General features: G+C 44.2%; 1 protein-coding gene across 9 annotated transcripts in view; it reads left to right on the top strand.

The window, feature by feature from the left end:
• SYNRG (synergin gamma) overlaps window positions 1-16316 on the top strand; it is an 80664-nt gene extending 64348 nt beyond the window's left edge. For 7 of the 9 annotated variants that reach the window (XM_055400669.2, XM_055400640.2, XM_055400659.2 and 4 more), the window contains 3 exons: window positions 12355-12465; window positions 12827-12862; window positions 13868-16316. In XM_055400669.2, the coding sequence (XP_055256644.1) occupies window positions 12355-12465; window positions 12827-12862; window positions 13868-13999 (279 nt within the window). In that variant the 3' untranslated portion in view covers window positions 14000-16316. The remainder of the gene's footprint in view (window positions 1-12354; window positions 12466-12826; window positions 12863-13867) is intronic. The other 2 variants (XM_055400693.2, XM_055400651.2) reach the window with 1 other exon arrangement.
• Window positions 16317-17904: the final 1588 nt, after the last annotated feature.

The following is a 17904-nucleotide window of genomic DNA, read 5'->3' as shown; positions in this document are numbered from 1 at the left end:
TGCAGTGGATGTGGGTTCAATCCCTTGTCAGGGAACTAAGATCCCGTATGCACAGTTCAGCCAAAAAAGAAAAATATAGTTGATTTTACAGTATTGTGTTAGTTTCAGGTATATAGCATAGTGATTCGTTTAGTTTTTGCTTTTTTTTTTTTTGACACATTATATTCCACTTTGGGTTATTACACGACATTGGATGTATTTCCTGTGCTATACGGTAAATCCTTGTTACTTAACCATTTTATGTAGTATCAGTGGTTGGTATCTGTTAGTTTCATACTCCTCTAATTGGTCCATCCCCCCTCCCTCTTTCCTTTGGTAGCCATAAGTTTGTTTTCTATGTCTTTGTGTCTGTTTTGTGCATATATTCATTCATATTTTTTAGATTCCATGTGTAAGTGATATCATATAGTATGTGTCCTTTATCTCTTTGTGTTCTTACGTAGCGATTAGTGGGACTTCGTATCTTTTGTTTTATACTTTTTGAACCTTACCTTTATTTTCAAACAAGATAAGCATTTTTATACCTCATTATTTTAATAACTGGTTTAAATTTTTTTAATAAATGGATAAGGAAAATGAAGGCAGGAAATGTTAAAGCCAGGAATGAAGTTGTGTGCAAAAATGTGTGCTTTTAAAGTGTTGGCATTTGCTAGTGGTGAGCTGTACCGTTGACCCTTCCAGACACTGATTAAAGAAGACGTGCTCAGTTCCATGATTCACTGTGTTCATAACAGAAAAATAAACCCTCTACTCAGGAAGCATAACTATTCCTGGTACTTATATCTGAAAGAAATTTCTTTTGTGGGTTCTCGTAGAGAGGAAACTAACATCATCTACATTATCGTCAAAAATAACCCTTTCAGAAGAAAGCAACAGGTTTCATTAAGTAGTTTCTTAGGAAATCTTTCCTTGTAGATCAAATGGCATAGCCCCAGTAAGTGAAAGTTATTCCAGGTGGGGAGCACGATAGATGAAATGGTAAAGGAGAAAAAAAAGGGTGGCAGTTTTTACTGACAGTGGCCTCAAGTCTTTGTTCGGTAAAGAAAACACATAAATCAGTGCAAACTACACCAGCTTCCAGTCAAGTCAGAGCAAAAACATGAAGTGATTCATAAAAGAGGAGGCACGGCTAATCAGTAAACAGTAATTCAAGTTAAAACAAGGTTTGTTTGTTTTTGTTTTTTTACCACCTAATAAACCCAGTTTGGGATTCGGTTTATTTATTTGAACCTTTAGCATGTTGATGCGGAGAAGGCAATGGCAAGCCACTCCTGTACTCTTGCCTAGAAAATCCCATGGACAGAGGAGCCTGGTAGGCTGCAGTCCATGGGGTCGCTACGAGTCAGACATGACTGAGCGACTTCACTTTCACTTTTCACTTTCACACGTTGGAGAAGGAAATGGCAGCCCCCTCCAGTGTTCTTGCCTGGAGAATCCCCGGGACGGGGGAGCCTGGTGGGCTGCCGTCTATGGGGTCGCACAGAGTCGGACACGACTGAAGTGACTTAGCAGCAGCATGTTGATGTGGTAAAATTGGACTGCTTCTTAGGGAATTTATTGGGAATTAATTCATTAAGAAATTGGTGCCACCCAATGGGAAAGGTGTCTGGCAGCATGCTTTCCCTACCGCCTGGAAACTCACTGAGGACAAGGACCAGGACCACATGTCCGCCGTCTGTCTGCTCTGAGCACCGTGCCAGGCACTGTGTCAATACCCAGTGAACGCTGGATGAATGAAAAGATTTACAGACCTCCAGAGCACTTGATTAAGTAGTTCCACTTTTTGGAAAACTCCTAAGGTAGAGGGTTCTACATACAAACTCACAAAAAGAAGCAGCTCAAATGCACAAGTTGTTCTTTGTAAAAGTGAAAAGTTGAAAATAGCCTGACAGTCCAAATCTGGAGAATATAATTGTGTGAATCTTCGTAGTAGGGTGTTACATAGTCGTTTTTTAAAGGATTGCAAAGCTTGAGATAACACAGAACTGTTATTACAGTGCTGGAAGGGAATTTGCCAGAATGGTAATAGGGTTGTGTGTGGGTCATAAAACTCTGGTGGTTTTTGTTTGTTTTATTTGGCTGTGCTGGGTTGTAGTTGTGGCACCCGGGATCGTTGATCTTTGTTGCGGCATGCAAGATCTAGTTCCCTTACCAAGGATCAAACCCAGGCCCCCTGAATTAGTAACTCAGAGTCTTAGCCCTTGGACCACCAGTAAGTCCCAACCCTGACATTTTAAAAAAAGTATTTCCAAACTCCAGTCACAAATGAAGTTGATTGGCTGGTGATGCACGTGGGTGCCCGTGAGGCTATGAGATGGAGAGGGATGTCATAAAATCCAGTGTGTCCCCTTTGCACTGTTAGCATCCACGTTCATCAGAGCCTCTGTATTCAGTCTCACAAAGGTCTCACCTCAACACCCGTTTGTTCCATGTTTTTATAGCAGAGAGTTCTCTACAGCCACACATTAGGAATGTGTGGGTCTGGGCGTTTCCTAATTCACCCATCTTCTGCTCCTAACTCTCTACTCCTATGGACCACATTAAGCCTAAACATCGTCAGCATCATTAGCCAACGCTTACTGAGTGCTTACTGTGTGCCAGACCCTATTCATGACTCTTTACATGGATGTAATGAACACAGCAGTCTTGAGGGTAGATAATATTATTCTCCCCTGATTAGATGAAACTGAAGCACAAAGATATCGGTGAGACCTGAACTCAGTTTGAAAGAGTCCTAAGTCTGCTTTTTCAACCACAGTACTCTGTTGCCTCCTTGAAATGGGCAGATGGATGGGTGAAAACAGAAAGGCAAAAGCCTTCTTGCAGAAGATGGGTTGTTCCTTAGCTTTGGGGTTAAAGAGATGAAACACCGGAAGTCTGTCTTGGCAGTGACTTGATCTAAACAGTCAAGTTACTTTCTGTATACTTTTTCCCCCGGTTAATATCTCAGGACTGTAGAGGAGCTTAAAGGAGTCCCCCTTGCCACTTAGATTTTAAGGTTCTTTGTTTTGATGGCAGTTGGTTTCTTATTGTAATTAACACTGAAAACTAGACTGCTATGCAAATCTATCTCTTCTGGTACTGTTAGAAAAAGGTGGCTGCGATGGCAGAACTTTTTTTTTTTAAGCTGTGAACTCTAAAGAAAAGATATCACAGAAGACCAAGTGTGTTAGGCAGCTTCATTATGTGTTAGAGCAAAGGATATTTGGGGAGAATCTTAGCCTTGATTACGGCTCTGAGGGAGCTGCTGTTGGGGTGAGGTGGAAGCTAGTTTCGTCCTTGTACATCTTGCTCATGAGAAAGGCTTGCCTTCGAGATTCTGATCGCCCTTCCTGGCTTTCTTTAATTTTCTTTTTTCCTTTTTACATAAAATATATACTTAGTAAAATGCAAAAATCTTAGTTATACCGCTCAGTGGTTTTGACAGATGCATGCCACATGTAACCCATGCCTGGTCGAGGTCCAGGATAGCCCGTCTTCCCAGAAGCTTTCCTTCCGCTCCTTTGTTGTCTTCGCCCCACTCAGAGATAAGCCATGTTCTGATTTTTTACATGAAGGATTAGTTTTGCCCAGACCTATTTAAAGGAGCCTTAGAATTTGGTTTGTGATTCTGTGAACTAGTCACCTGCCTAGCCTGGGAGTGTTGCCCCCTCACTTACGGTGGCTCTGAATCCCTCCACATGGCAACAGAGGAAGTGAAGGGGAAGAGTGGCCAGGCATTCATGCCCCCCCTTCAGACTCCCACTGGGACAGCCATCTCTAGCAGCCATGTCTGGATCTGGATGCTTGTATGACTTTACCTGACATTTTTTTTAGTCCCCAGAAGGATAGATGTCTGCCACTAGACAGCACAGGAGTACATTGCACATTGTGGCTGCTGCTGAGTATTTATTTCCACAGTCACCCATGCTCTTCCAGCTGTGAAAAATAATCATTCCCTACTCATATTTCTCCTGATTATATATACATATCATTTGCTCTTGATAACTGGTAGGTCTTTGGTCCTTAAAACTTACCTGAGGGACTTCCCTGGAGGTCCCCGTGCTCTGTGCTTTACTTAATGAACTAAATCACTACAGCCAGGCTCTTTGGTTCCAGTAACATTGATAACACAGTTACTGTTTCTTTTGCACCTAGAACCTGCTGGACATTGTGCTGTATTCCTTCTCATTCAGTCCTGGTAACAATCCCATAAGGTCAGCATAATCCCCAGTTTTACAAGTGCAGAAGTGGAGCTCAGAAAAGGTGAAACTTGCCTGAAACTCACAAAGCTGGGATTTGAATGTAAATCATTGCCTAAAACCACTTTTCCTACTGTGTTAGTCCCAGCTTCCAAAGTATTAAAAAATGACTCGTTTCTTCCCACAAAGACTCTATGGGACTCTCTGCATCAAAAGGAGACTGCATTACTTTTGCCAAGTGAAAAAGTTCTGGGTGCAGCAGTGACGCTTGGGCTAAGGGAAGCAGAGCACTAGTCTTAACCTCCAGATTGCGGCTCCTTACTATTTCTTTAAGCTGGAAGTTACACTGGCAGCAGAGTTTTACATGGTCCTCTGTTTAACGCTCCCTTAATCCATGGACTAAAACTCCCTCTTGTGGCAAAAGCGTACCTCTTCTGAGCACTGATTGAAGAAACTTTTTTCTCAAGAGAGAAAAATCATCTATTTTAGTGAGGTGAGTGCTTTTTTTTTTTGGTTGCTCTGGATCTTTGTTGCTGCACGGGGGCTTTGCTCTAGTTGCTGAGAGCAGGGGCTGCTCTCTAGTTGTGGTGCGTGGGCTTCTCAGTATGCTGGCGGAGAAGCCCCCCTTTCTCTTGTTGCAGAGCACAGGCTCTAAGACCCTTGGGCTTCAGTAGTTGTAGCACGCAGCTTGGTAGTTGTGACACGTGGGCTTATTTGCTCTGCAGCATGTGGAATCTTCCTGGATCAGGGATCGAACCCATGTCCCCTGCATTGGCAGGCGGATTCCTATCCACTGTGCCACCGGGGAAGTCTGATGAGTGAATTATTATGTTGAGGTTTTATCTCATGGTTGTGGATTGAAGTTCAGTAGGTTTGTAACCAAGACTTCAGGCCTGGAAAGCAAAACTGATCTATTTTGCCATATAAAATCTATGAGAAGAGACAGGACTGTGACTCTCCTGACCTCTAGTCAACTGAAAATCACCCACGCTCTGTGATTCCACTGTTAACCTCAGTCTAATAAAATTCTTCCCTGCTTCCTTTCAATGTGAAATAAGCAGTGAATTTCAGAGTACTTCCTGTTGCTGTGGCATGTCAGGCGAACAGTTTATTTTTTTTTAATAATGATAGCATTTTTATCATCTGGCCAATCTGCATAGTGTTTTAGAGACAGAATATTCATCGTCTCCACACGACCATCTTTATTTGACCGAAGGTAGATATGGTAGACAGGATAACGCCTCCCCAACCCCAGGATGTTCATTTTCTAAGCCCTAGAACCTGTGAATGTTTTACCTTAGGTGGTAGAAGGGACTTTGCAGATGTGATTACATTAAGGGTCTTTGAATGGGAAACTTAGCCTGGGTTATCTCGGCAGGCCCAGAGGCATGACAAGGATCCTTATAAGAGGAAGCCAAGAGGACTTCCCTGGTGGTCCCCTCTCCTCCTGCCTTCAGTCTTTCCCAGCATCGGGGTCTTTTCCAATGAGTCAGCTCTTTTCATCAGGTGGCCAAAGTATTGGAGCTTCAGCATCAGTCCTTCCAGTGAATATTCAGGGTTGATTTTCTTTAGGATTGACTTGTTCTCCTTGCTGTCCAGGGGACTCTCAAGAATCTTCTCCAACACCACAGTTTGAAAACATCAATTCTTCGGCACTCAGCCTTCTTTATGATCCAGCTCTTAAACATCCATACATGACCACTGGAAAAACCTTGCTTTGACTATATGGACCTTATTGGCAAAGTGATGTCTCTGCATTTTAATATGCTGTCTAGGCTTGTCATAGCTTTTCTTCCAATAACAGGCATCTTTTAATTTCATGGCTGCAAAGCAGCGTGACAATCCAAAGAGAGAGAGACTGGCGGATGCTGCACTCTTGGCTTTGGAGCTGGAACTGTGATCCACGGAGTGCGCAGGCAGTCTCTGGACACGAGAAAAGATGAAGATATGTGTTCTTCCCTAGAATTCCCATAAGAAAAGCAGTGTTGCCAACTCATCTTAGACTTCTGACCTCCAGAACTGTAAGAGAATAAATTTTATTTCAGTCAAATTAAGCTTGATGGTAACAAACACCAGCAGCACCGCACTCTTCCGCAGTGTGAAACAGCAGAGCTCTGTTGCCGGCTTCTGGTCTGTGACCTTCTCAGGTGGGAAGGTGTGACTTTCCTCCAGCACCTGGGTTGGTAGAGCTTCACTGAGTGGAGCACAGCTGGCCGCCAGGAGAGGGTCAAGGGAACATGACGCATAGCACATTGGCCTGAAAGACTTCCTTCCAAAAGTGAGCATATTACTTACCCTCAGTCTCTTAACACCATGACAAGTCACACAGCCGTGTCTAATTCAGAGGGACAGAGAAGGAGAATAAGGCTATCGGTAAGGAATGCTAATTGCTACCAAACTCTTCTTCCTTAATAGTGATTTTCTTGGATACCATTTTAGTAGTTTATTATTGGCTAAAGTTTCAGGATTATACCAATATATCCCAGCCTGCCTCTGGGACTTGTCAGTGTATACAGGTCAAGTATAATATCGCTGGTTTTTAATCTTCGCTAAATACGTGACATACTTGCCAATTAAAGTAGGTGACACGCAATTTAAGGTGGCCTGTAGAGGGCATGCCTCCTTCTAGAATTAGGGCCCTTTGATTGGTGTCACACTGTAATTGTGGACTACAGTAATCCCCTTGCTAATAGATGTGTATTTACAAAGGTTAATTTTGTCATTTGAAAGATTAATTTGACTACAGAGTACTTTATGCAGAGCCTTATGATTTTCACTGGAGTTTACAATATGACCTTTTCATTTGCTTCTTTTATTCATTAGGTAAACATATATTAAAGGACTTTTATTAACTTTTTTTTTCTTCAGGATTTAGTTGCCTTGGGTTCTAGTTATTTCTCAAACAGGCATGATGAATGTCTGTAATGTAGATTACAGACATGCTACTATGTTTTTAATCAGTTCAAAGAGCATGTTAGATTTTATCAAAGTGAATAATTGTGATAATCATTTAGAGTATTCGATCCTTTTCAACACCCTTTCTATGTGTCTGTGAAGATCCTAACACCAGCTGAAGGAGGGAGGGACGGCATGTGAAATTGTTGCCATTTTACAAAGGACAGAATTGGCCGACAAACAAGTGACAGTGCTACCTGCTTCTCGGTTTGACCAAATAGGTCATGATTGCACTAAAAAAGAATTATCCTCTGACTTGGCTCAGGTGGAGTAGGTTCATACAGTTGAAACTTCCACCTCCCCTTCTCTTCTTTGAGAAATGTCTATCATACTTCCTTCCCTAAGTGTGGTCTGAATGGATTTAGCTCAGGTTAGTTTGAGATGTTTGTGGAACCTGGCACATGGTTTATCATTTCAGATTCGAAAGGGATGGGGAACTATCGTATATAATCTACACATTTTCCTGGTGGCCCTATTTTTCCCCCTGGGAAAAAATGATATATATAGTTATGCAAATACCAAGACAGAGTGGTGGTTCAGCCTAAAGTAACTATGGAACAGGTAGCCATTATTTAATCATCAAATTTGCCGTTATCCTGGTCATCTCAGTATTCATGAAGAAAAACCAAAACCAACTCTCCAGGCTTCCAGATCCATGACTGTCTGAACTACAAGCCCTAGTCTCTGTTTCACTAAAGCCACCCACTTGCATGATCACTCCGGACTGTTATCAAGCCTCACACTGCAGAGCGGAGGCAGTCTTAAACTCAGACATTTTTCTGAGCCCAACTTGGTAACTTGAGACCTTTCTCGCTCTCGATTTGCTCTGCTGTTGTTTCTGGTTCTCAGACAGGACGGTTGACCCTTTTTCCTTGCTCCTGTGGAGTCCCTTCCATCTTCCTTTCCCATGTGATGAAGCATGTTCCTTAGCGTTTGAGATTATTCCTGTCTGTCCGAGGACAGTCAGCTGTCTCGGTTTGCTCAGGACCAAGGGGTTTCCTCAGAGCTAAGATGGGAACAGTCATTTTTAAAAAGTTATTATTTTTGGCTGTGCTGCTTCCAGGCTTTCTCTAGTTGCAGCAAGTGGGAGCTGCTTTCTCTTGTCCCGGTGGCTTCTCTTGTCGCGGAGCACAGGCTCCATGGGGTGCAGGCCTCCGTAGTTGAGGCACATGGGCCTGGTTGCCTTTTGGCGTGTGGGATCTTCCCAGACCAGGAATCGAATCCATGTCCCCCACATTGGCAGGTGGATTCTTAGCCACTGGACCACCAGGAAGTCCATAAAATGGGGATAGTCTTGCACAGACCAGGAAGTTGGTCACCCTAGTCCACAGTTTTCATATGTGGAAATACTATATGATGGTGCCACATACATCTCTTCCCACCCCTGTGTTCAGTGACATTGCACTGGTAGCTCAAAATCAACCATGGCGGAGTATTTATACCATGGACGTCCACAAATGCTTCAAACTGGGGCTTGACTTGTTGATTTTCTAGATTTAAAGTGATCCAGAGAAAATATTAATGTAGGTTAAACTCAAAAGTATGCTCTCTGTGTAGCCCTTATGTTGTGAGTAGACCCAAAAGTTGGGTAAAGATTCTGCAGTATTCAAAAACTATTATCTGATTCAGCAAAGAAGTCACTCATGTATTTGACAGACAAATGAAGTTCCAAGGTATGTCTGAGTGGTGACAATCTAGCTCTTGTCCTTCACATCAGACATCAGCATTCACATGAGAAATAACACTCTTTCAGGAGAGCAAGCAGAGGTTGACTGTTGATCTAAGAGTTGGGCAAAAATCCAAGAAAGCATTTTGTGAGAATAAGATAAAATGGGGGTGGGTGGGCGGGAGAACTTCCCTGGCAGTCCAGTGGTAAGACTCCACACTTTCACTGTTGGGGCAACTAAGATCCCACATGCTGTGCAGTGCAGTTTAAAAAAAAAAAAGGTACTATGTGAAATTTACAATAAAAGGATGGTATATTTTATTATTTGTAAAATGTGTGCTACACATTCTTCGTATCAGTAAAGTTTATAATAAGCTTACGTGTGTGGGTTTGTGTGTATGTGTATATTTACATGCATGCATGCACGCATACGTCTTTCTCTTTGGAAAGTCAGTTCTTAATTGAGCCAGGAAGGGAGAATTTTGTCCCCAGATTAACCAGGGATCCTGCTAAACATCCTACATGCAAAGGACAGGCCCCACAGCAAAGATTTAACCAGCTTAAAATGTCAGTGGCGCCAAGTTTAAGAAACTTGTTCTGGGGCATATATAAGAAAGATAAATTAGTTCAGGTATACCTAACTTTTACCCATTAAGAATCCAAAATCTTATTTTCTTGATTAGTTTTTTTAATTGAAGTATAATTGATTTATAATATATGATTTCTGCTGTACAGAAAAGTGGCTCACTTATGTATATACATTCTTTTTTAATATTCTTTTTCGTTATGGTGTATCATAGGATATTGAACATAGTTCTCTGGGCTGTACAGTAGACCCTGTTGTTTACCTGTTCTATATGTAAAAGCTTATATCTGCTAACCTCAACCTCCCACTCTGCCCCTCCCTCGGTCCCCACCCTCCTGGCAACCACGAGACTATTCCCTCTGTCTGTGTTTCTGTTTCATAGATAGGCTCATCTGTGTCATGTTTTTAGAGTCCACATGTAAGTGATATCGTGTGGTCTTTGTCGGTTGTTCTTTTTTGTGGTTCTTTTTTATTCCCTTGTATACATGTGCCACATCTTCTTTATCCATTCGTCTATCAGTGGGTGGTTTCCATGTCTTGGCTTGTCTGGAGATAGTGCTGCTGTGAACACAGGGGTGCATGTGTCTTTTCAAATTATAGTTTTGTCTGGGTATAAGGCCAGGAGTGGGATTGTTGGATCATATGGCAACTCTCTTTTCAGTTTTTTGAGGAACATCCAGACTGTTCTCCATAGTGGCTGCACCAATTTATATTCCCACCAACAGTGCAGGAAGGTTCATTTTTCTTCACACTCTCTCCAGCATTTGTTATTTGTAGACTTTTTAATAATGGCCATTCTGACTGGTGGGAGGTGGTACTTCACTGTAGTTTTGATTTGCATTTATCTAATAATTAGTGATGTTGAGCATCTTTTCATGTGCCTGCTAGCCATCTGTATGTCTTGTTTAAAGAAGTGTCTATTTAGGTCCTCTGCCCATTTTTTGATTGGGTTGTTTTGTTGAGTTGTGTGAGCTGTTGGTATATTTTGGATATTAAGCCCCTGTCAGTCCCATTGTTTGCAAATATTTTCTCCCATTCTGGTTTTTTGTTTCATTTTTCTGCTTTGTCATTTTGGTTGTTTTTGTCTTGTTTTATTATTCAGTGTATTTCATAATTGCAGAATAACTTACATGCAATGAAATGCTCCGATCTTAAATGTATAGTTGGATCAGTTTTGACAAATGCACACAACCATGTAGCCCACACCCCGTCAATATATGGAGTGCTTTCATCACCCGCTACTGCTGCTAAGTCACTTCAGTCGTGTCCGACTCTGTGTGACCCCATAGATGGAAGCCCACCAGGATCCCCCGTCCCTGGGAAAGTTCCCTTTTGCCCCTTCCCAGTCCTCTGATCTGATTCTCAAAACAGCCATCTATTTTCTGTGACTTTCCATTATCCTAGATTTGCCTGTTCTGGAACCTAATATAAATGAAATTATGCGCTGCATATGCTCTTGTGTCAGCTTCTTTTAAATTGCGTGTTGTAAAAATTCATCTGTGTTGTATCAGTTTGATCCCCTTTTATCACTGAGTAATATTTCATTGTATTAATATGCTATGTTCTTTTGAAATCCATTTTCTTGTTTATCGATACAAGCTGTTTCCAGTTTGGGCTAATATGAACAGAGCTACTATGAACATTTGTCATACAAGATTTTTGTTAACGTGTTTGAGTTTCTCTTGGATAAATATCTAGGAATTAAAAACTTCATATGATAGGTGTGTATTATAACTTTAAACAAATTAACAGCTTTAGTCTACACATTCCATATAGTTCATACTTTTTTTGGTAAGGAATAAAATAACGCATATAAAGAGCCTAGTGTACTGCTTAGCATAGGTAAGGGCTTGATTTATTAGCTGTTATTATCTTGGGTTGGCATACAAGGTCGTTCGGGTTTTCCTGTAACATTTTATGGAAAAACTCTTAACTATCTGGCCAGCCCAATATGTAGTCTCTCTAGCTAGTAATGTCCAGCTCCCTCTTTCTGGAGCGCTAGAGCCACATATCCGTCTGCCTGCTCATGGAGCGTCAGAGCTCCGCTGACCCACAGGCAGCTTCGATTTGGCTTGTACCAACCTGGGCTCTTCTCCCTGTTTCCACCCCAAACTTGTTTTCCTCTCACACGCCTCGGTAGGGTGGATCCTCTCAGCGCCCAGTCCTGCAGGCCTGTTGCTTCCGTGGCCTTAATAGCTCCCTGTGTGTCTGTCGCGCTCCACCGTTGCTCCCTCCATTCTGCCCTTCAGGACCCGACTACTGCTCACTACAGCAGCCTTGTAATGAGACCAGTCCCCAGTTCATTGCCTGCGCTGCAGCCACGGAGCTCTGTCCAGAGCGCACACCTCATCCTGTCAGCTAACCGTGACAACCCTTAGGGCTTTCCAGGATGAAGTCTCAGCCCCTCGTATTCCTTTCAAGGCCTTCGTGCTCCAGCTTCATCTCCTCCCTCTGTCCATAAGCTCAGCTCCCACCCGCTAGATTTTTCCTCCTACCCGATCTGCTAGAGGCCCTTGCCCATGCTGCTCATTCTACGTAAATATCCTTCCCTCCCCACCTCATCCTGCCCCACCCCTCCCCCAGCAGACACGCCTCAGGACTCAGCCCCGATGGCTGTAAGTTCTGGGAAGCGTCCTCTGCCACCCCGCTCCTTTCCCCTGAGTCAGGTCAGTGCCCCAGCCCCTCCACGCTTTGCTCTGGCCCTCGGTTCTTACACGCATGCTAGTGTGGCTCTCATCACACTGTGTTGCCTGACACCCACCTCACCCCGACCCTAAACTGAGCTCTGAGGGTAGGGACCATTTTTCACGCATCCTGACATCCCCAGGGAAATGGAATGATCGTGCTGGCGGTGGTAGAGCGTTCACTGAATTTGCTGCTGGACGTACTGGGAGGCGGGATCAGAGAACTGAGCCAAGCAGCGTGGGGAACTGCAGGCTCCTTACCCGTCTGTCTTCTCCTCACAGCCTGATGAAAATTCACTGGATTTTTCCTCTTGTATGCTCCGGCCTGGGATTAAAAACGCTCAGGAGCTGGCTTGCGGGGTGTGCCTCTTGAACGTGGACTCCAGGAGCCGGGTAAGTCACCACCTCCCCCACACCACTTCCAAGGCAGAGCACGTCCCTGCCAGGACCCGGGGCACAAGCCCACCTGGCCCACTTCTCCGCACGGTCTGTGACCAGAGGTGGGGAGCTGATCAACTCCTGAGATGGGACCACAGAAGCAGAGACTTCCTTCCAAGGGGCGGTGAGGGGAACTGTTTTAGGAGTGGATGCAGGTCTTGCCTTTCTGTGGAGCGGGCTCGTTTGCCTTGTGCCTGCAGCCCCCTCTGCAGGCAGGGTGGCACAGGGAGAAGGGTCAACCTGTAAGGACTTATTTGCAGGCCAGAGGCCCTGTGCTGGGAATTTTGTTGACCTTATGGTTTCAACATTATTTCAGAAAGAAGAGCAGCCTGCAGAAGAGCATCCTAAAAAAGTATGAACAACTTACTTGTTACCTTAGTGTCTCCCATCTTAATTTTGAATGTGGAGGGCAAGTTCAGTGATTCCACTGTCATCCTGAGCTGTTCCAATCATAGATGCTTTGCTGAGTCCTTTCCATTCCCACAGTGTCCGATTCAGTCAACTGACGTGTCCACGTGGGTCACTTCCGTCTTGTGTGCATGCTTTGTGGCTCAGAATCGGCTTCTGGTGTGGTGGTTATTTTCCTCTGAGAGGAACAGGGTAACAGAAAGGGCACCTTCTGGAAAACCAGGTCATCGTGACACAGAGGAGGTTAGAGAGCTTCAGCACTTGGCTGTTAGCAGACAGAAACAAATTTGGGGGGCGGGGAGGTTAGAATTTTATTTGTAGACATTTAGAAAGCACCCTAGGAGGTGGCTGAGGTTAGGCCTGGCTGGCTGTAACTTACCTGCAAGCATTATTCATTTGGAAAGCATTCTTAGGTGTTTGGTATCTTTTTTACAAACCCTGAACCCATTTGGACATTTTAATGATGTCAGTTCGGCTCTCAGCTCCCAGTGGCATTAGACCCATTTTAATCTTGAGTTTTCTCTGATGATAGGGCTCTATGAGCCTCCGAGACCTCAGGGATGGCATGTGACAGTCAAATGCCAGCCTCAGGGAAGGGCTTCCTTCTTCACAAAGAGATCAAAATGATCCCCGGCCCTTGGCTATTTTCGTTCCCCTGTCATGACCCCTGCCAACCCCCCACAGCCTCTGTGTGCCTTTTCTAGGAAAGATTTGGCCTCTTTTTGCTGAAACTGGGTTTAACAACAGTAAAGATTTTTTTCATGCCTTTAATTAGTGCCATAAAACTTTTCTCGCTTGAATTCCTGTAACCACCTGCTCAGCTTTTGTGTGTGTGCCAGTCTGGCCTCAGCCTCTGTGTCCTGGAGTGGGGTCCGTGCGGCTGCCGGTCAGCGCCTGGGTGTGGAGGGGGCCTGACCGTTCCCCCTCCGTGTCTGTTTCTTCCTGGCAGGCGTTCAACTCAGAAACTGACAGCTTCAAGCTGGCGTACGGGGGACACCAGTATCATGCCAGCTGTGCCAACTTCTGGATCAACTGTGTCGAACCGAAACCTCCTGGCTTGATCCTGCCTGATTTGCTCTGAAAGCTCCTGACAGCTCCTCTATGACGTACCTAGCTGGGTTTGTTTTTTTCCACCACACCCCTTGGGGTGACAGGGACCAATAAACGGAATGTGAGTGCTGTGGAGCCCCACCCCCCACCCCATCAGGAGGAAAGCCTCAAGAGGTGGGGGGAGGGGCTGTGCAAGTTCCCAGTCTTTCCCACAGACAACCTTTGCCCCCAAGTTCCCGCGGCCAGTCTTTGGGATTTCAGGTCAAACTGCCGTACCCAAACTGCACGTGGCACTGGCAGTTTGCTAACTCATCTCTAGCTCTCTTAAGATGTTTTAAAATATGGACCACAGTTGCCTTTATCTAAGGAATAATTTGCTGCTGCGGCATTGAAACTGTGAAGAATTGATATTTGAAGAAAACTAAATTCTTGCTCTAGGACTGGAGTCAGAAGGATTTTGAGCTAGTGTTTGTGTGTCTGGAATACTTACTGTTGTGTGAAGTAGAATGCATTTAGCCACATTTAATGTGTTAATATCTAAAATGAATAGAAAAGGGGAAATTGTGATTAAATGGATATTCTTTTTATAGAAAAATTTCTGCTTCTCTCCACTGGACAGTGGCAGGTGGGTGAGGGTGGATTTACCAACATTAGTGAACAGAACCAGTTCTCCACTCTGTTCGTGCATGTGTAAGACTCAGCTTTCAAGAAAACTTTCAAAGCATACCTGGGAACTTTGCGGTGGAGAAGAACATTCATTTCGACCGAGCCCTGAATCTTGATGTATCTGGATGAATTATTGTTGCCCTTGGGGGTCTTCACTGAAAGCCCTGTGTTACCTCACACACAGACTGTGAACACGGTATTTCTTTTTCATACAAGGTTTGGAAAGGCAGCTGAATGAAATCTCTTTGCGAAGGCCTCTGTCCAGATTTCCAAGAATGCCTGCACAGGGACCAATCCGTTTCTCTGTGAGAGACCTGGAAATTGCTTAGGGTTGGATGGTGGAGCTCATGGCCCAGCAAGGAGAAGAGTAAGGTGTGTATTTGTGGTAGAGGCACGTGACTTAGAAGCAATGGCAGGAAATTGTTCAGAACCAGCACTGAATTTTAGAAGGAAAAGGCTCATGCTGTCTGTTGTGTGGTTTTTTTTTTTTGGCCTCACTGTGTAGCTTGTGGGATCATAGCTTCCCTACCAGGGATTGCACCTGCGTCTACAGCAGTGAAAGCACGGAGTCCACACCACTGGGTTACCAGGGAACTCTGTCATGCTCTCTGGTGTGGGGAATTTTCTTTGCCACTTAAACCAAATGTGTGAAATCAGGGGGAAAAAAGTCCAGTAGTAAGGACTGTGTTGTTCTGGGAACACGTCAATCTGGGACACACGTTTCTCTGTTGTGAATTACGTGCTTATGAAGCGAGTTTGAACCTTGTGTGCTTCACTGTGTGTGGCTTAAGCTGTCTGAGATAGACTTAGTTTTTGTTTGTAAACTGGAAAAGGTGGTTTTGTCTGTGTAATTGCTGCTTTACATAATTAATTAGATCATTTTTCCCTCCTCAGGACAAAACTCGGGGCAGTTCAGTTTTGCTCCATCTTACATCTTTTACTTCCACCCTCCCCAAGAAAGGTAGAGAATGTTTTCATTCCTGAGCTGTTGAGGCTTCTGCTTTACCTGGCTGCATGCCAGGATGCACAGACAAGTGTTGCTGAGGTCAGTCTGTTTTTTCTCATCTGTTGTGGATGAGGCCATCTCCAGCTGCTAATGACCAGAACAGCTGTTTCTGAGTTGTTGCCTTTGCCTCCACAGGGCCGGTGGGTGTTAGTGGTGACACAAACAGGCCAGTCTCTAGTGAACCTTGCCTGGGGCCTCCGGGCTCCACTCCAGCCTGAGCAGTGCCTCGGGTTTCCCCATGGCACCAGAATTCAAGCAGCCTTCTCGGTGGTCTCATACATTCCATGATAGAACATGGTCACACATCTACCTTTGCAACAAGAAACGTCTCCCAGTTTGTTTGACAGAATTTCCACGGCAGAGACGTTTTTGGAAAGGCTGTGTGGACTAGTCTTCTGTCACAGTGGTCCATATTGATGACAACACTCACCTGTTAGCTAAATAGGTTTCCATTTCTAGATGTATTCCGGAACGCCTCAGGTAAAACTCGTAAGTATAATTACTGCTGACCTTAGGAGCAAGTGTGATAGGTTTAGTCACTTCGTGGGAGGTGCCAGAGGAGAAATGCAGCAGGCATCAACAGAAATACTTTGCTGCAGAGTATTCACTGCTTTTGTTATCTTGTTTAGTATTGGAAATGCTTTATTAGATCAATAAAGATTTGGGGAGCATGGAATACCGTCACGTTGATTTTCTTTACGCAGGTTTATTAAAATGCGTCAACACTGCATTCAGCTTCACCTCAGTGCTTGTTAGCCAAGAGCCCAGTGTCCTTGGAAACAGTAACCAAGGTTACTCACTTCCATACAATGCATTGTGCGAGCTGCTTCACCCCCCTGCTTGAGTGGCAATTAGTAAGCGCTGTTTTGGTGGTGTATTTTGCCTTTCAGTTTTTTATGGCTTACTGTGTAGTTTTGTCCGGACATGCTTGAGACAGCAGCAGCGCAGGGTCTGTCAGGATATTATCCATGCTTTGTTTTCTCCTGTGGCTACTGCTTAGCAGTTCATAGAGATTGCTTAAATTATCTGAATGTATTTGGTGTGCATCTACGTAATTATTTATTTACAGGTGCCTTCTAATTGTTTTTTATTTAATGACTAGTGTGTTCTTAAGCTTAGAAAAAATGATAGGGCCTTTATGATATGGATCACTACAGAAATTCCCCTCACACCTTGGAGGCCACACACCTTCCTTTGTGACTATTAGCTAATAAACTGACATTTAGATTAGAAAGGTGTCAGACTTCCTAAGTGTCAAGAATGGTCTTAGCTGCATCCCAGCATTGATGTTCGCCAGGACCTCTGCAGGAAAATGCCCTTCACTACAGAGCACATCTGTCGCCGCGTTTCTTCCTGTGCACAGAGGCAACTTGTGGATGTTCCTCCAGAGACCACCAAGCCTAGGCTTTGCCTTCATATTGTAGGAGCCCAGCCTCTACAACCGTAGATTGGTTTGCTTTCTGATTGATTTTTGATCATGTGCTGCCAAGGCATTTATGGATTGCTCCGATTTCCCACAGAAACTATTAATTTCATTTTAAGTTTCATGCAGAGAATAACGGCACATGTTTTTAAGTGGGCAAATTTTAAAAATTAGAATGCAGAGGGAGACCACTGTCACAAACCAGGTAAAATCTGAAGAATATGATTTATATAAATATGCGGCTACTGGCATTATATGTAGGGCTTCTTGCCACACAAACCCAAAATCTAGGAAATTTTTCTATGGATAAGGCAGGCTACAACCTACCTGGCAAATGAAGTAAACGCAAGCTGTTGCTGGGACAAGCTGGTCTCCTAGAAAAGGAAGGGGCACCCCGGGAACTCCCAGTGGCTTCCCAGGGGCGTGGAGTGAGACGCTAGCAGAAACGTGTACCTGGTTCCCTGTTGTGTTGTCAGATTTACGAGGGGCAGTGACATTTCCAAGTTTCAACAAAGGACGCCATTGTGTTAGCTTGTCATTTGTGCTGAGGTTTGGTTTAGGGCATTTCTGTGTAAGTCAGGCAGGCAAAGGGGCATACCTTCTGTTAAAAAACAATCGCTTTCATGGAGGACTCACCGCATTGGTGCCCTCCGGTTACCAAGAGACAGCTGAGAACTGCACTTTATTAGTCTACACCACGCTGTTTTTCTATTGTCCAAGCATGGTGAACGATGTTACTATCCGCCCATCTGCAAGGATGGGAAATGCTGACATGACTCAAGGGGATATCTGTTTTAAGTAGCATTCATAATTATCCCAGGAGCCATACCCTTAATGGTTA

Source organism: Moschus berezovskii, chromosome 20 (assembly GCF_049115385.1).
Source record: "Moschus berezovskii isolate FMDL1 chromosome 20, NW_MosBer_1.0, whole genome shotgun sequence".
NCBI lineage: Eukaryota > Metazoa > Chordata > Mammalia > Artiodactyla > Moschidae > Moschus > Moschus berezovskii.
This window is presented reverse-complemented; position numbering and strand designations above follow the sequence as displayed.